This window comes from Chiloscyllium plagiosum, chromosome 10 (assembly GCF_004010195.1).
Source record: "Chiloscyllium plagiosum isolate BGI_BamShark_2017 chromosome 10, ASM401019v2, whole genome shotgun sequence".
Lineage (NCBI taxonomy): Eukaryota > Metazoa > Chordata > Chondrichthyes > Orectolobiformes > Hemiscylliidae > Chiloscyllium > Chiloscyllium plagiosum.
In genome coordinates, this window is record NC_057719.1 from 89,227,659 (window position 1) to 89,244,597 (window position 16,939).

General features: G+C 49.7%; 2 protein-coding genes across 2 annotated transcripts in view; both read right to left on the bottom strand.

The window, feature by feature from the left end:
- LOC122554027 (zinc finger protein 271-like) overlaps positions 1 to 11,782 on the bottom strand; it is an 83,292-nt gene extending 71,510 nt beyond the window's left edge. The window contains exon 1 of the mRNA XM_043698514.1: positions 11,656 to 11,782. Coding sequence (XP_043554449.1) covers positions 11,656 to 11,782 — 127 coding nt within the window. The remainder of the gene's footprint in view (positions 1 to 11,655) is intronic.
- Positions 11,485 to 16,625, bottom strand: LOC122554000. The gene is made up of 2 exons (XM_043698488.1): positions 16,598 to 16,625; positions 11,485 to 12,819 (listed from the first exon to the last, which is right to left on the bottom strand). Exon 2 carries the CDS (start codon positions 12,814 to 12,816, stop codon positions 12,181 to 12,183), a length of 636 nt encoding a protein of 211 aa, XP_043554423.1. The 5' UTR covers positions 12,817 to 12,819; positions 16,598 to 16,625; the 3' UTR covers positions 11,485 to 12,180.
- Positions 16,626 to 16,939: the final 314 nt, after the last annotated feature.

Here is a 16,939-nt window from a genome sequence, read left to right on the forward strand (position 1 = left end):
AAGTACCCACCATGGACCAACTCAAAAATGAGCCTTGCCACACAGGATTTAAATGTTGTGCATGGAGATTTACATTCGTTCTGAATGACGGGAAAGAAATACTCACACAGTGAGCAAGTCAGGAAAGGACAGAAGGTTATTTGGAGTTACAAATGTCACCAGTTCAAGACGGCCTTAGACTTAAGCAGTGACTCAGCAGAGATAGCTTGCAAAGTAAAACGGTAAGAGGACAAATCACATGAAATTAACCTGCTCCTTCAGTCAACGCTTAGGTGGGCCAAGATTTTACCAGATATTGATGTGGGATAGTGAGGAAAAGCTTTCAGATTATTGTAAGTATGCACTGATTCCAGGCCTTCCCACTTCTTTCATCTGTACCTAAGCATATCGTCTACCTCCTCTGAATACCTCTTCCCTTCCTGTATACCTTTGCACATTTAGATGGGGTGGATGGAGACTGCTGTCAGGATGGTGGAGGTGAACTCTAAAATGTAGTAGCAGGAACATAATTTTAGGTATTCTAGGTTCAGGGGAGCAATGCATGAGCCAATTCTCCGTGAAGCAGAGAACACAACAGTTAGCTCTGTAGCTAAGTCTGGATCTGAATTTATCCATTTTGTTTTCAATAGCCTGGACATTTGCTAGGGGTATAGTGGGGAAAGGGGGTCTTGAAACTGTGTTGTTTCAACCTCACTTTTAGACAAGCACATTGTCCCTGTTTCTTTGTAGATTTCCTGCATCTGGATGGTCCTGGGGTTGGTCATGAGAATCTGCTGCTGAGGAAGATAAGTGAGCTGGTTCTGGTCAGGCTGAGCCTCTCCAGCAGATGGAGGTTGTGAGTTTGTGTATCAGGCCTGGGCTGATCTGGTGTCCTCAGGGGCCAGTCATGGTGGCAGGAGTTCCAGGTGCTAATGGAGTGAGCCTTCTCTTCTTGCAGGTAAGTGAATGGGCATCATCGGGCCAGGCCTCAGTGGGATCTGGTAGCTGGGGGATCAGGGACCAGCCCTAAGGGTGAGTTAGTGACCGGATACCAGCTTCATGGAGCTATTTCACGTGCTCTAAAGAATTTAAAGTCTTGGCCTTGAGGCCAGGGTCCATGTCAGAATTCTATCCAATTTCTCTTATACTTCTTCATAACTAAAACCTGATCATTTGTATCATTCAGAATCTGGGCTGGACTTCACAGCCTCACATTGACATATTTGAGGCATGGGATGACTCAGAAAATAATATGGGTGAAACATATCTCCCATATTACAGTGAGTGGGGAAGCTGTCAGACAGCTTGCCTGCCTAGGGCAGCACGGTGGGCGGCACGGTGGCACAGTGGTTAGCACTGCTGCCTCACAGCGCCAGAGACCCGGGTTCAATTCCCGCCTCAGGTGACTGACTGTGTGGAGTTTGCACATTCTCCCCGTGTCTGCGTGGGTTTCCTCCGGGTGCTCCGGTTTCCTCCCACAGTCCAAAAATGTGCAGGTCAGGTGAATTGGCCATGCTAAATTGCCCGTAGTGTTAGGTGCAGGGGTAAATGTAGGGGAATGGGTCTGGGCGGGTTACGCTTCGGCAGGTCGGTGTGGAAGGGCCTGTTTCCACACTGTAAGTAATCTAATCTAATTAGCCTATAGACTTACTGAAGTCAATTAGTGGTCACTATAGGGCCTTAATTCTGTACCTGTCACTAATATCTATGGGGCAGGGAAGATGAAGACAAGGCAAGGAGCCCAATAACTTTCATTGCCCAGAGTGGAATTCAGAAATAAAAAGGGGATGATCACCTTGATGGGATTGTAGTATGAGCCCCCAAATAGTGACTGAGGTGTTAGTGGGGGAGCACTTTGGGACCAGTGATCATAATTCCATTGTCTTAAAATAGTTATGGTAAAGGATAGGCTTTGTGTAAAAATTGAAGTTCTGAATTGGAGTAAGGCCAGTTTTGACAGTATGAGACAGGAACTTTCAAAAAGTTGATTAGAGCAGAGTGTTCACAGATAAAGGGACAGCTAAAAAGTTGGAGGTTTTCAAAAGTGAGATAATGAGAGTTCAGAGGCAATATGTTCCTGTTAGAATGGAGGGTAGCGGTGGTAGGAGTTGGGATCAATGAATGAATAAAAATTCTGAGGGTCTGATCAAGAAGAAAAGGAGGCGTATGTTAAGTATCAATAACTAGACTCAAGTGAAACTCTTCAAGAGCAGAAGCATGTAAGGGCATTATTAAGACAGAAAACAGGAGGGCAAACTGAAGTGTGGAAGGTTTAGAGGCGACCTGATAGGAGTTTATAAATAGTGAGCAGTATAGATAGAGTTGATGGCCATTGTCCTTTCATTAAGATGGGGAATTTCAAGAATGGGGCAAATTTTTAAGATGACAGGAGAGAGACTTAGAAAAGACATCAGAGGCAATTTTTTTACATAGAGGGTGGTTCACATGTGGAATGAACTTCCCCAGGAAGTATTGGATGTAGGTACAATTATCACATTTAAAAGACATTTGGATAGATAGGGAAAGGTTTGGAGGGATCTTGGTCAGGAACAGGCAGGTGGAACTAGTTTAGTTTGGGCTTATGTTTGGCATGAACTGGTTGGACTGTGGGGTCTGTTTCCGTGCTGTATGAATATATGACTCAATATGCAACAGCCTTGGCAGAAAAGAAGAATTCAAAGAGATTTGACACCTATAATAGGAGCAAAAGAGCAATTAAGATGAGAATAGGGGCCCGTAAAGATCAATGAAGTCATCTATGTGTGGAACTACAGGAGATGGAAGAGCTACTAAATGAAAATTTCATGTCAGTATTTACTGTGAAACATAAGGAACGCATGGAAATAAAAAGATGTCTTGAAAACAGTCCACATTACAGAAGAGGAGGTGTTGGCAATATTAAAAAAGCATAAAGATGGATAAATCTCAGAGACCTGATCAAGAGTATCTCAAGACATTGTGGGAAGCTTCGGAAAAAATTCCAGGTCCCCTAGCAGAGATATTTGTATCATCTACAGCCGCGGGTGAGGTGTCGGAGTACTGGAGGGTGGCTAATGTTGTTCTCAAAAGGCTGTTAGTAGAAACCTGGCAACTATAGAAGCCTGTGTCTGACATTAGTCTTGGGTAATCTATCAGAGGTGATTTTGAGAGATAGGATTTATGTGCATCTGGACAGGCAAGGACTGACTAGGGATAGTCAGCATGGTTTTGCATGTGGGAAATCATGCCTCACAACGTGACTGAGTATTTTTCAGAATGTGACCAAAAAGATAGATGAAGGCAGAATTGTAGATGTTGTGTACATGAACTTTAGTAAAGCCTTTGACAAGACTGGTTAATAAAGTTACATCACATGGGATTCAGGGAGGGCATGCCAACTGGATGCAAAATTGGCTCGATGGTAGGAGACAAAGGATGGTGGTGGAGAATTGTTTTTCAGACTGGAGGCCAGTGACCACAAGGATCACTGCTGCTCCACTGTTGTTTGTCATTTATGCAAATGATTTGGATGAGAATTTGGTAGGCACGATTAATAAATTTGAAGATGTTAACTAAGATTACAAAGTGATCTTGATCAATTCAGTCAGTGGACTGAAGAATGACAAATGGGGTTTAATTTGAATAAATTTTATTTGTATTGGATATTTGTATTGCATTTTGGCAAGATGAACATGGGCAGGACTTATACAGTTAATGTTAGGACCCTGGGTAACAGATAAAAGTAAATTACAGTACAGGAACCGACCCTTTGTCCCTCCAAGTCTGCACCGATCCAGATCCTCTATCTAAATCTGTCATCTATTTTCCAAGGATCAGTATCCCTCTACTCCCTGCTCATTCATGTATCTGTCTAGATACATCTTAAGTGACATTATCATGCCCGCTTCTACCACCTCTGCTGGCAAAGCGTTCCAGGTACCCACCACTCTATGCATAAAGAACTTTCCAAGTATAGTTTGCTTAAACTTTTCCCCTCTCACCTTGAACTTGTGACCCCTAGTAATTGAGTCCCCTACTCTAGGAAAAAGTTTCTTGCTGTCCACCTTGTCTATACCTCTCATGATTTTGTAGACCTCAGTCAGGTTCCCCCCTCAACCTCTCTCTTTCTATTGAAAATAGTCCTAATCTATTCAATGTCTCTTTATAGCTAATGCCCTCCATACCAGACAACATCCTGGTGAACCCCCTCTGCACCCTCTCCAAAATATCCACATCCTCCTGGTAATGTGGCAACCAAAACTGTACGCAGTATTCCAAATGTGGCCAAACCAAAGTCCTTTACAACTTGAAAATGACCTGCCAACTCTTGTACTCAGTATCCTATCTGATGAAGGAAAGCATGCTGTATGCCTTCTTGACAACTCCATCAATGTGTGTTACCAACTTCAGGGTACATTGAATCTCTCTATACATCAATTTTCCCCAGGGCTTTTCCATTTATCAAATAGTTCACTCTAGAATCGGATCTTCCAAAATGCATCACCTCACATTTGCCCACATTGAACTCCATCTGCCATTTCTCTGTCCCATTTTCCAGATCATGTATGTATATTACAAACAATAGTGGTCCCAGCACAGATCCCTGCGGAACACCACTGATCACAGTTCTTCATTTTGAGAAACTCTTTTCCATTACTACTCTCTGTCTCCAGTTACCCAGCCAGTTCTCTATCCATCTAGCTAGTACACCCTGGACCCTATGTGACTTCACATTCTCCATCGACCTACTATGGGGAACCTTATCAAACACCTTATTAAATTCCCTCCATCTACAGCCCTTCCCTCACCAGTCAACCTTGTCACTGCCTCAAAGAATTCCATTAAGTTGATAAGACATGAATTTTTCTGCACAAAACTATGCTGCCTATCACTGATAAGCCCATTTTCTTCCAAATGTAAATAGATCCTATCCATCAGTATCTTCTCCAGCAGCTTCCCTAACAATGACATCAGGATCACAGGGCTATAATTACCTGGATTATCCTTCCTACCCTTCTTAAACAAGAGGACAACATGATGAATTCTGAGATCTCACCCGGGTTCAAGGATGCTACAAAGATATTTGTTAAGGCCCCAGCTATTTCCTCTCTCCCTTCCCTCAGTAACCTGGGATAGATCCCATTTGGACCTGGGAACTTGTCTACCTTAGTGCCTATTAGAATGCCCAACACTTCCTCCCTCCTTCTACTGACTTGACCTAGAATAATCCAACATCTATCCCTAAACTCAACATCCACCATGTCCCTCTCCTTGATGAATACCAATACAAAGTCCTCATTAAGAATCTCACTCATTTTCTCTGTCTCCACGCATAACATTCCTCCTTTGTCCTTGAATGGGCCACCCCTGTCTCTTGTTACCCTCTTACTCCTTATATGCAAATAAAAGGCTTTGGGATTTTCCTTAATCCAGTTTGCTAAAGATATTTCATGACCCCTTTAACCCTCTTCATTCCTCATTTCAGATTGGTTCTACTTTCCCAATATTCTTCCCAAGGTTAATCTAGACCTTATGTATGCTTCTTTTTTCCTCTTAGCTAGTTTCACAATTTCACCCATTGTCCATGGTTCCCTAATCTTGCCATTTCTATCTGTCATTTTCACAGGGTCTTGTCTGTTCTGCACTCTCATCAACCTCTTTTTAAAAGCCTCCCACATATCTAATGTGGAATTACCCTAAAACAACTGCTCCCAATCTACATTCCCCAGATCCTGCCAAATTTTGCAATAGTTGGCCTTCCCACAATTTAGCACACTTCCTTTAGGACCACTCTCATCTTTGTCCATGAGTATTCTAAAACTTACGAAAGTATGATCACTATTCCCCAAGTAATCTCCTACTGAAACTCCAACCACCTGTCCGCCAACACCTGGCAGAACAGAGAGAGAGAGAGACCTAGGGGTTCAGGTATATAGTTCCTTGCAAGTTGTGTCACAGATAAACAGGATGATGAAGAAGGTTGCCTTCATTGCTCAGACCATTAAGTAGAGAATTTGGGACATCATGTTGTGATTGTACAGGATATTGGTGAGGCCACTTTTGGAGTACTGTATACAGTTCTAGTTACCCTGCTGTAGGAAGGATATTGTTAAATTGAAGAGGGTTCAGAAAAGATTTACAAAGATGGAGGATTCGAGCTATGGGCAGAACAAATAACACAGAGAAGTATAGCACAGGAACAGGCCCTTCAGCTCTCCAAGCCTGTGCCAATCATCATGCCCTAACTAAACTAAAAAAACAAATTTTCTGCCCTTATTCGATATGTATTCCTCTATTCCCTCCCTCTTCATGTAACCATCCAGATGTCTCTTAGATGTCACCAATGTGCCTGCTTCCACACCTCATTTGACAATGTGTTCCAAGTTCCAACCATCTCTGTGTGAAAAACGTCCCTCGCACATTTCCCTTAAACTTTCCCCCTCTAACCTTGAAACCGTGTTCCCTTGTAATTGAAGCATCAATGCAGGAAAAAGCTCTGACTAACCACCCTATCCATTCCTCTCACAATTTAGTGGATCTTGACGACGTCTCCTCTGGGCTGCCATCTTTCCAATGGAAACAATCCTAGTATTTTTAACCTTTCCCCATAACTAATACCCTCGAGACCAGGCAACATCATGGTGAACCTTCTATGCACTCTTTCCAAAGCTTCCACCTCCTCCTGGTAATGTGACAATCAAAACAGCACACACTACTCCAAATACTCTCACTGGGGTCTCCAAGTTTGGGCCCATCCAAAATACTGGATTAACCTGAGTCCAGGTTCCATGACTTTTCTATCTCTGAGACAGGCTGTGGTGCCACCACAATAGAATGTGGTGGGACTCCCTTCCCTTCCTGGACCTCTCCATCTCCGTTAATGATGACCGACTTGACACCGACATTTTTACAAACCTACTGACTCCCACAGCTGCCTGGATTACACCTCTTCCCACCCTACCTCCTGCAAAAATGCCAACCCGTATTCCCAATTCCTCCGCCTCCACCGTATCTGCTCCCAGGGAGGACCAGTTCCACCACAGAACACACCAGATGTCCTCCTCCTTGAGAGACCGCAATTTCCCTTCCCACGTGGTTAAAGATGCCCTCCAACGCATCTCGTCCACATCCTGCACATCCGCCCTCAGACCCCACCCCTCCAACCGTAACAAGGACAGAACGCCCCTGGTGCTCACCTTCCACCCTACAAACCTCCGCATAAACCAAATCATCCGCCGACATTTCCGTCACCTCCAAATGGACTCCACCACCAGGGGTATATTTCCCTCCGCAACCCTTTCCACCTTCCGCAAAGACCGTTCACTCCGTGACTACCTGGTCAGGTCCACGCCCCCCTACAACCCACCCTCCCATCCTGGAACCTTCCCCTGCCACCGCAGGAATTGCAAAACCTGCGCCCACACCTCCTCCCTCACCTCCATCCAAGGCTCTACAGGAACCTTCCACATCCATCAAAGTTTTACCTGCACATCCACTAATATCATTTATTATATCCGTTGCTCCCAATGCGGTCTCCTCTACATTGGGGAGACTGGACGCCCCCTAGCAGAGCGATTTAGGGAACATCTCCGGGACACCCGCACCAATCAACCACATCACCCCATGGCCCAACATTTCAACTCCCCCTCCCACTCTGCCGAGGACATGGAGGTCCTGCGCCTCCTTCACCGCCGCTCCCTCACCACCAGACGCCTGGAGGAAGAACACCTCATCTTCCAGGGCATCAATGTGGACTTCAACAGTTTCCTCATTTCCCCTTCCCCCACCTCACCCCAGTTCCAAACTTTCAGCTCTGCACTATCCCCATGACTTGTCCTACCTGCCTGTCTTCTTTTCCACCTATCCACTCCACCCTCCTCCCTGACCTATCACCTTCATCCCTTCCCCCACTCAACCTATTGTACTCTATGCTACTTTCTCCCCACCCCACCCTCCTCTCACTTATCTCTCTACCCTTCAGGCTCTCTGCCTTTATTCCTGATGAAGGGCTTTTGCCCGAAACGCCGATTTTACTGCTCCTTGGATCCTGCCTGAACTGCTGTGCTCTTTCAGCACCATTAATCCAGATACTCATTCCACTACACCTGCCTCCATGGACTTGAATACATCCACCACGGTGACGAAATCCCCAAAACTATCAGTAGCCATCAATTGCGCCTTCACTGCATCACTTGATTTAGCACAAAGTCAAAATCACACAACACCAGATTATAGTCCAACAGGTTTAATTCAGGTGGTTGAAGGAGCAGCACTCCAAAAGCTAGTGCTTCCGATTTAACCTTTTGGACGATAACCTGGTGTTAGGTGATTTTTAACTTTGTACACCCCAGTCCAACGCCGGTATCTCCAAATTTTCATTTAGCACGGTTTCGATCAGTAGCTCAGCAATAGGGAACTTCACTCCATGTGTCCCATTACCTCAAAAGTGTGAGAGGTGGCCTATAACCAACAGGAAGGAGGAGTGACAGTCAGACACCAAGGAAGTATCCTTCGAGGTGCCATGTTGCACCACGTCAGGCTGAGGAAATTGTATGTGCACCTATGCCTGTGCAGGACAGTCACACAGGCCAGGGCTCTCTAGGCACTGTGCCACAAGTGTATCATTACCAAAGTCTTCTTTGGCAAGGCAGTAAAACAATTTGCAGGATTCCACCTATGAAAACACCAACCCAATCCAAGAGGCACAGTGAGCTGACCACGACCCGGAATGATTAGGTTAGATTACTTACAGTGTGAAAACAGGCCCTTTGGCCCAACAAGTATACACCAACCCACCGAAGCGCAACCCACCCAGACCCATTCCCCTACATTTACCCCTTCACCTAACACTACAGGCAATTTAGCATGGCCAATTCACCTAACCTGCACATTTTTGGACTGTGGGAGGAAACCAGAGCACTCAGAGGAAACCCATGCAGACATGGGGAGAATGTGCAAACTCCACACAGACAGTTGCCTGAGGCAGAAATTGAACCCGGGTCTCTGGCGCTGTGAGGCAGCAGTGCTAACTACTGAGCCACCATGCCGCCAATGGAATCAGCCCCGACAGCTCCTCGACCCAGTGGAAGCCCGACTGACCTGAGACCAGTAGCAGCGCAGTCTTAGTGATGCCCCAACTGTCCTAAGGCTGGCCCCTGATCCCATGTCTACCAGAATCAGTGGAAGCTTGGTCTGATCAATCCCAACACTAACCTGTGGGAAGTGAAGACTCGCTCCATCAGAACCTGGGACTGCTGAAGAATAGAAAGTCCACCACCGGGGCTAGCCCCAGAGCAGACCAGACCAACCTGGATCTGACCTACAACCTTGTGACCTCCAGCCCCTGGGGAGGCTCAGCCTGACCAGATTGGACTCACTTATCTTCTGGAGCAGGAGACTTGCATAACTGACCCTGTCCAGGTGCAGGAAACCTACAAGGAAATTGGAGAACATGTGCTGGCCCGAAGATGAGGTTAAAACAACAGTTTCAAGACGCCTCTCCCCAGCATTCTATTAGCAAATGTCCAGGCTATTGGAAATAAACTGGATGAACTCAGATCCAGATTTACCTTCCAGCGGGAGCTGAGAGGCTCACTCACGGAAAAATGGCTCAGCCTGCTATTCCCAACTACACCATACAAGCTGACGGGTTCTCCATACGCTGCATGGAATGCATGGCATCCTCGAGCAAGGCGAAAGGTGGTGGGTATGCTTCCTGATTAACGCCACCTGGTGCTCAGACATAGTGACCTGACAAGCCATTGCTACCCCGGACCTAGAATACCTTCCAGCAAAATGCCGTCCCTGCGATCTACAATGAGAGTTCACCTCTGCCATCCTGACAGCTTTCTACATTCCATCCAATGCAGATGTGAAAGATGCTCTAGACATGATTTGCACTGCCACAAATGCTCTAGAGATAAAATTCCCTGAGGCCCGATTCATTGTGCCCAGCAACATCAACCAGGCCAACCTCGAAGGACTCATAGAGATGTAAGTACAGAAATAGACTCTTTGGTCCAACTTGTCCATGCCAACCAGATATGCTTAATTAATCTAGTCCCATTTGCCAGCACCTGGTCCATAACCCTCCAAACCCCTCCTATTTATATACCCATCAGATACCTTTTAAATGCTGTAATTGTACCAGACTCCATCACTTCCTCTGACAGCTCATTCCATATGTTAGCGCGGATGAAATGATATCAGTCCGAGCCCAGAGTGCGGTTCAACAATCGGTAATGTTTATTGATACAGTAACACTGGCAGAGACCAACTGAGGTCCGAATCTCGGCTGTTCTGCTGTTCCCGCGCGCTGCTACACATTATATACCTTTCTTTGTCAGGATGTGAGGATTTTGAGTATGAATGGGATGATAGTTCCCCATCATCGCTGGAGTAGGTGGAAATGGTGGGTTTCCTGCCGTCCCAGGAGAATTGCAGTGTACACACAATAGGGTGCTAATTGGATTATGTAAACGGGTCCGGGTACTATCTGCTTGTCTCTCTCTGTGAGGGCTGGGGGCTAGCACCCCCTTTGTTCCCTTGGGGTGCTGGTGTGTATTAGTCTATTCGTTCCTGTCTGATGGATGCCTGTCCTTTGTGTCAGGATGGTTCTGTATTAATGAATATGGGTGTGTTTCAGTCAGTCTCTTGATTTGATTAGGAGATGGGTTTCCATATTAATTAGCTCCGGAGTTTCGGTCTATGAGTCATGGTTAGTGTCTGGCCGAGTGTGGATTTGATCTATCCTCTGGCTCCCATCTCCCTGTCACGTGGGCGGACCGGCAGCTGCTGAGTTCTGTGGGTTTAAGCTGCGGCTGCCGTTTAAAACACAAAATGAATTCCTATAGTTTTACCGATGTAGGCATAGTCCCGTGGCAAATGCGGGGCGGTTCTGATGCCCGCTTGCAGCCTGAATGTTGGAGAGAGGTTGAGACGTGCATTAGGTCTCTTACAGAACAGAATCACAGAATTAAGCAATGCAGAGAATATCTGGACTGAGCTGATAGCCAGGAGATCCATGTAAATGTTTCCAATCCAGCTCACGGTTTTGTGAGAGCACTCGAACATGTCTATTTGAGGCTTAAGAAGGATTTTGTTCTTTAGCCTCTAACTGTACGGAGATAAGTTACTCGCCGCGTGTTTCTGAAAAATACAGGTAAAGGTGGCACAGCAGGTCAGACAAAAACACCCAAAGATCTTTGGGAGTTCCTTTATAATCAAAAACAAGACAGAACCGATGGGTGAAGGCAATATCTTGTACACCGGAAGTAAGTTTGTTTTTATTCATTCATGGGTTGAGGGTACCTCAGCCTGGGCAGCATTTATTACCCATCCCTAATTGCCCGGACAGTAGTTTACGTATCAACCACATTGCTGTGGGTCTGGAGTCACAGGTAGGCCAGGCCAGGTAAGGATGGCAGTTTAAGGGGTGAGGGCAGATGGTAATTGCCCCCCGCCGCTTGCAGCCTGTAAGCGGCACCCTGTACACAGCGCCGTTTCGAAATATGGCTGTGTGGTGAGCTAATCGATATTTGAGGGAAGCGTTTTCCCATATGACTCCGATGTTCTCAATGTGAAACAGGGGAAATGGCTCAGACCCTGGGGTGACCACGGGGATCAGGAGGACAATCCCGACTCCTGTTGCCTCACTGACCTCAAAGTCGGGCATCACTGGGTATACTCTGGCCATACCCTTCAGAGTCCGGCTGTCGAGCGGCCCTGAGCGCCCCGCGAGTGAGGCCAGTTTGGCGCTGTCGATCCAGTCGGGCACCTCCTCGCTTTGGACCTGGTCAAGATTATGCTGGATCTGGGCTACCATCCACAGGCCATACGCATGGCACAGCTGCCCCTCGTGGATATGGGCCGTGTTTTCTCTTTCCTGGTCTATAAGGCGGTTAATGGTGTGGGCGTGTGTCTCCAGGACTACAATGCCGTCGAGCTGGATGTATGCTCCCTCTTCCCCCAGGAGTGCCTGGTCTGCCTGATTTGTGAGAGCCCTCTGTAGCAGGTCCGTCACTACCCCTTTTAGTTGCTCGACCTTTTCGTTAAGGTCCTAGATGTCTAGGGAGTTTACTACGGATGTCCCCGTGTTGAGTCCTGTGAGAGCATCGTTGACTATGTCCCATCTGTGTCGTTGTGTGTGTGTGTTATGTATGTCGGTCCAGTAGTGGGTTGCCCCCATGGCGTCTATGGCCCTCTCTATAACTTCCTTCCCCATCATGGCATATAGGTTGCGTACCTGTGCTGTGCAATAGTCCGGTACCCGGATATATTGACCAGCACAGGTATGACCTCGTGTCGGACGTTGTCATAAAGGGCCTCTCCCTCATCCCACAATACCAGTCCCCCCGCGGGCCCCGGTCCCAGAGAGGGGCACGGCAATATCTCGGGAGTCGTGGTCGGGGGTGGTGTGGTTGGGGCAGGTGGAAAGCACAAATACAAGGAGATTACCGCGGCATTGGTGGGTGCATAATACCCGCATACAGACAGATCCCGTAAAGTAAAAGCATCAAAGGCCTGGGCAGAGGCGAGGTCCTCCGGCATGGCACACATTGTCCCGAACATGCAACCCCCCAAGTCCATCGCCTCAGCACGCCGGAGGCAGGTCGGACGCGGGTCGCACTCCGACGTGCAGAATAAACAGAGTGTCTGTACGCCCGCGAGGACCTCCAGCCAGGCGTTGTAGAACGCGTCGATCTTGTCGGGCTTGTCCCTTGCAGGAATACAGATGGCGTCAGACGCATTGAAGGAAACACCGTGGCGGTAGAAGTTGTCATGTATCTCGGGGAAGGAAGGCACTAGTCGTAGGGCGAAGAGGAGAGCAGGGAGGACAGCGGTGCACTGGTGAAGCATGATCTGTGGGAAGAGAGGGAGAGAGAGAGAGAGGGGCACCCTTACCAAGGGTGTAGGGTTAGTGTGTGTGGGAGCAGGCCCCCCGGACCGGTCTGCCCATCGCGCTGTAAGGAGAAAAAGGAGGCGGTTAGAGTCACGTCAAAGGGTGGGGGGGGGGGGGGGGTTGTCTGTCCGGTCGGGGTTTAAGGGTAGGGTTTAATCTGGGACCAGTGTTTCCATCTGCCCTTTCCTTTCATGTCAACACAGGCGCAAGTGTCGCTGGTGAGGATGATTTTGTGCGGTCTCAGCCACCGGGGGGGCGAAGCCGGGCCGGTCGGGGGCGGCCCTGACCAGGACTTTGTCCCCAACGCCGGGAAGGGGTTGGGCGGGCGGATGCGGTTGCAGTTTTGTCTGGTCCCTAATGTCCTGCTGCTCGCGCACAGTTTGTCTCAGGGCCCGCAGCTGCGTGTCCAGCTGCCTGATATAGCACGTCACCCTGTCCCTCAGGGGGGCCATGTCTTCCCCCCGGACCATGACGTTCTCTGGTAGTCGCATGGCCCTCCCCGTCATGAGCTTGAAGGGAGTGAGGCCACTGGAGCGGCCTGGGGTGGCCCTTAAGCGCGTCAGTATGCAGGGCAGAACGTCCACCCAGCCCTGCGATTGCCTCAGTGGCGCGCAGCGCCTCAGGTTTAATCGGGTTTTGTCAGTGCGGGGCGTGTATGAGACCGGGTATCCGCTCAGGAGGGGAGCGGACGAGGCCGCAGTCCTGCTTGCTCGCGGCCCACACCTCCGAACTAGTTGTCAGACGAAGGCACCGTCCTTGGCCAAGTCCCGGGCGATGGGCACACTGGGGGCAAGTGCAGCGACGGATTTAGTGGGCACCCATCTACCCTCGTGGGTGCTCTTGTGAAATTTGCGGGATGTCCATAGGAGGCGGCGGTGGAACGCGTCCATCACCGCCCCCAGTTCGCCCAGGAGGCCGATACCCATAATCGTCCCCTCCGAGTTTGGGCAAACCCAGAAATGCACGGGGAGTAAAATGTTGTCTACCTCTAGGAGGACGGCCTCGCTTCGGCGTGCAATAACCGAGCTTCCCCCAACCCCTTTAATGGAAATGGAGTGGTGGGTTGAGGGAATGTCGAGGTCGGTGAGGGAGACCGACGCCCCCGTATCAATCAAAATCTTGCATCGGCGACCCCCTAGCGATGCGGAAACCCAGATACGGGGGTCGGCTCCTGGGACGGGGGACGACGCTACTCAGTCTTTGTGTCGGGCGAGCAGCTGTAAAAGCTCGAGCAGCTGGTCCTGACTGAGTTGATCCCAGTCGGGGGTGGTGGGTTTTGGGCTTGGGCTGCGGGGTTTGTGGGGTTTGTGGGGGCTGGGGTCGCTGTTGACCCCTTGTCTGGGGCGATCCTGGTCGTGGGGGCGCGAGGAGTGCGGCTGTGAAGGTGGCTGGCCCCCCTTCGGACCCGGACCCCAAGGGCGTCGGAAAGAGAGAGGGCATTGGGCTTTGCGGTGCCCCATCCGTTTGCAGCGGAAGCAAACGTCCAGTTCGTCCGTCGAAACTGCCGCAACGGCGGGCGCCGCTTGGTTGTCAAGAGACATGGCCCAGTTCTCAAGCTCTGCAAAGGTGACATAAGGCACCAGGCCCGTCCGTAGGACTGCCTGGTGTGCAGGGCTCAGGCCATCTTTGTATAATTGGACGAATGCGGGGTTCTGCCTATCAGCGTCGGGAACCCCGCTGTGTGCTCGGAACGCCTCAAACTTGCGGACCCCATGTTCCTGATACCCACAATGGTGTTCCAGTCGACCGGTGTATGGCCGAGCGCCTCGCTGACATCAGCCTTGAAGTCAGCGAGGGCAACCTCCTGTTCTTGACGGCTGTCGCTGAGGTCAGTGCACCAGGACCCACAGGTTCTCCGGGAGTTTGGTCCGGACCAGGCCGGCCACGTCCCTATTGTGAAGGTTGTGGCAGATTTTCTTTTATTAAATTACATTACTTTCGATTAGATTATTAGATTACATTACAGTATGGAAACAGGCCCTTCGGCCCAACAAGTCCACACCAATCCGCCGAAGCGCAACCCACCCATACCCTTACATGTACCCCTTACCTAATACCAAGGGCAATTTAGCATGGCCAATTCACCTGACCTGCACCTCTTTGGACTGTAGGAGGAAACCGGAGCACCCGGAGGAAACCCACGCTGACACAGGGAGAATGTGCAAACTCCACACAGTCAGTCGCCTGAGTCAGGAATTGAACCCGGGTCTCTGGCGCTGTGAGGCAGCAGTGCTAACCACTGTGCCACCATGCCGCCATCTGCATCTCCCTAAGCCTCTGCCAAAATTCAGCGTTATTGTGCCGAGGCTTAAGGGCGTGGAGCCTGTCCAGAAGTTTCATGGTGTCGCCCGGGGTTAGGGAGACATAGGTCATCTTAAGACGGGGGTTATGGGCAAGGGTCGTGGCCCGTCCCCTCTCCCCTCCCCCGGGGGTATATTCAACTTTCACCGGGGCTGCATGGGCATAGCCCGTGCGCGATTCCCGGGGGTCCGGATTGTCCGTGAGCCCCTCCCAGTCCCAGGTGGGGGACGGCGGGGCGCTGGGCGCATCAGATAAGGTCGGTCAAACCGTACGGGCAGCAAGCGCCTGGGCTTCTAGGTGCTCTGTGGCCTGCTTTTTCATGTCTTGGACATAAAGCTGAACCTTGCCAGCAAGCCTAACGTGTGCCTGTAGCACCAGGATGCAAGCTTTCTCGTACCTATCTTTCTTCTGGCGGGCCCACCACTCGCGCTGTACATCCAGCGAGTCGGCGGGTCGCCAGCCTGAGCGAAGCATAGCCTTAATAACTTTTTTATTCTCGTCGGCTATAAAACGGGTAAGGGAACCCTCCGGCCCCCAATCTAGGTCTTCAGCCGCGCTTCCATCCATGGTAGGGGCGCAGTGGGTGTAACTTGACAGAAGCTAAACTAAAAAAAAGCTAGCAGGCGTGCTAAGGGATGTCACTGGCACTAGCTTATTAATCTCCCAGTCGGGGTGCCCACTCCTTGTAAGTCAAACCCTAGCCCCGCGGGTCAACCTGGGCAGGGGTGGGGATAGTTACAGATTCCTGAGCGCGCGACCCCGGGTTTCCGTGAGTCTCTCTCTCACCGCCTGACATTCAGCGGCCGTGTGTACCCCACGAACACTGGGCGTGAACCAGGGGCCCGAGTGCAAGGGCGGGGGGGCGTGAACTCAGACCTAACCGCGCCTGATCCTGCAGAGGCCAACACCTTGGGACCGCGAAGTCAATGGGCAGAGCGCGTAACCGTCGCTTGGCCCAGAGGCTCTGCATCTCGGGCTGGTTTGGAGGACTTCCCTTCTTGTAGCGCGCGTAGACCTCCCAGCCTCTACTGTGTACGCAAGGAAGGCGCTAAAACGGCTCAACGTACAATGGGGTCCCCTATCTCCCACTGCAGAGGTCAACCAGGAAGGCTTGTTTGGTCGGTTTTTCAACAGGGGGAGTCAATCTGTCGGGGTCTCGTACCTAAAGTCGTCGGTCCAAGGATAGTTCGTCAGTCACAGTAGCACATTAACAAATAACGACAATAATAATAATCACGCACACATTTACTAGTGTTCCGCGACCCCAATCGCCCACCCACGAAGGATCACTCACACACACACTTTTAAAGAATACTCTACCGTTACACGACTGCCGGACTCACTCTGTTCACAGGTTCAGATAACGGCCGGCAGTGAAGTCCCTTGCGGGGCACTGGGAGATTTTTACGCGAGAAGTAAAAGAGTAAAGTGACTCACCCAGTGCCGTCGCAGGGATCCAGCAGCCGTCGTTATCCAGGACGAGCCCCCAATTGTTAGCGCAGATAAAATGATATCAATCCGAGCCCAGAGTGCGGTTCAACAATCGGTAATGTTTATTGATACAGGTCCGAATCTCGGCTGTTCTGCTGTTCCCGCGCGCTGCTACACATTATATACCTTTCTTTGTCAGGATGTGAGGATTTTGAGTATGAATGGGATGATAGTTCCCCATCATCGCTGGAGTAGGTGCAAATGGTGGGTTTCCTGCCGTCCCCGGAGAATTGCGGTGTACACACAATAGGGTGCTAATTGGATTATGTAAACGGGTCCGGGTACTAT

Bases quoted from the DNA above. Each gene is read 5' to 3' on its own strand.
- LOC122554000 (XM_043698488.1), bottom strand. From the start codon at position 12,816: ATGCTTCACCAGTGCACCGCTGTCCTCCCTGCTCTCCTCTTCGCCCTA.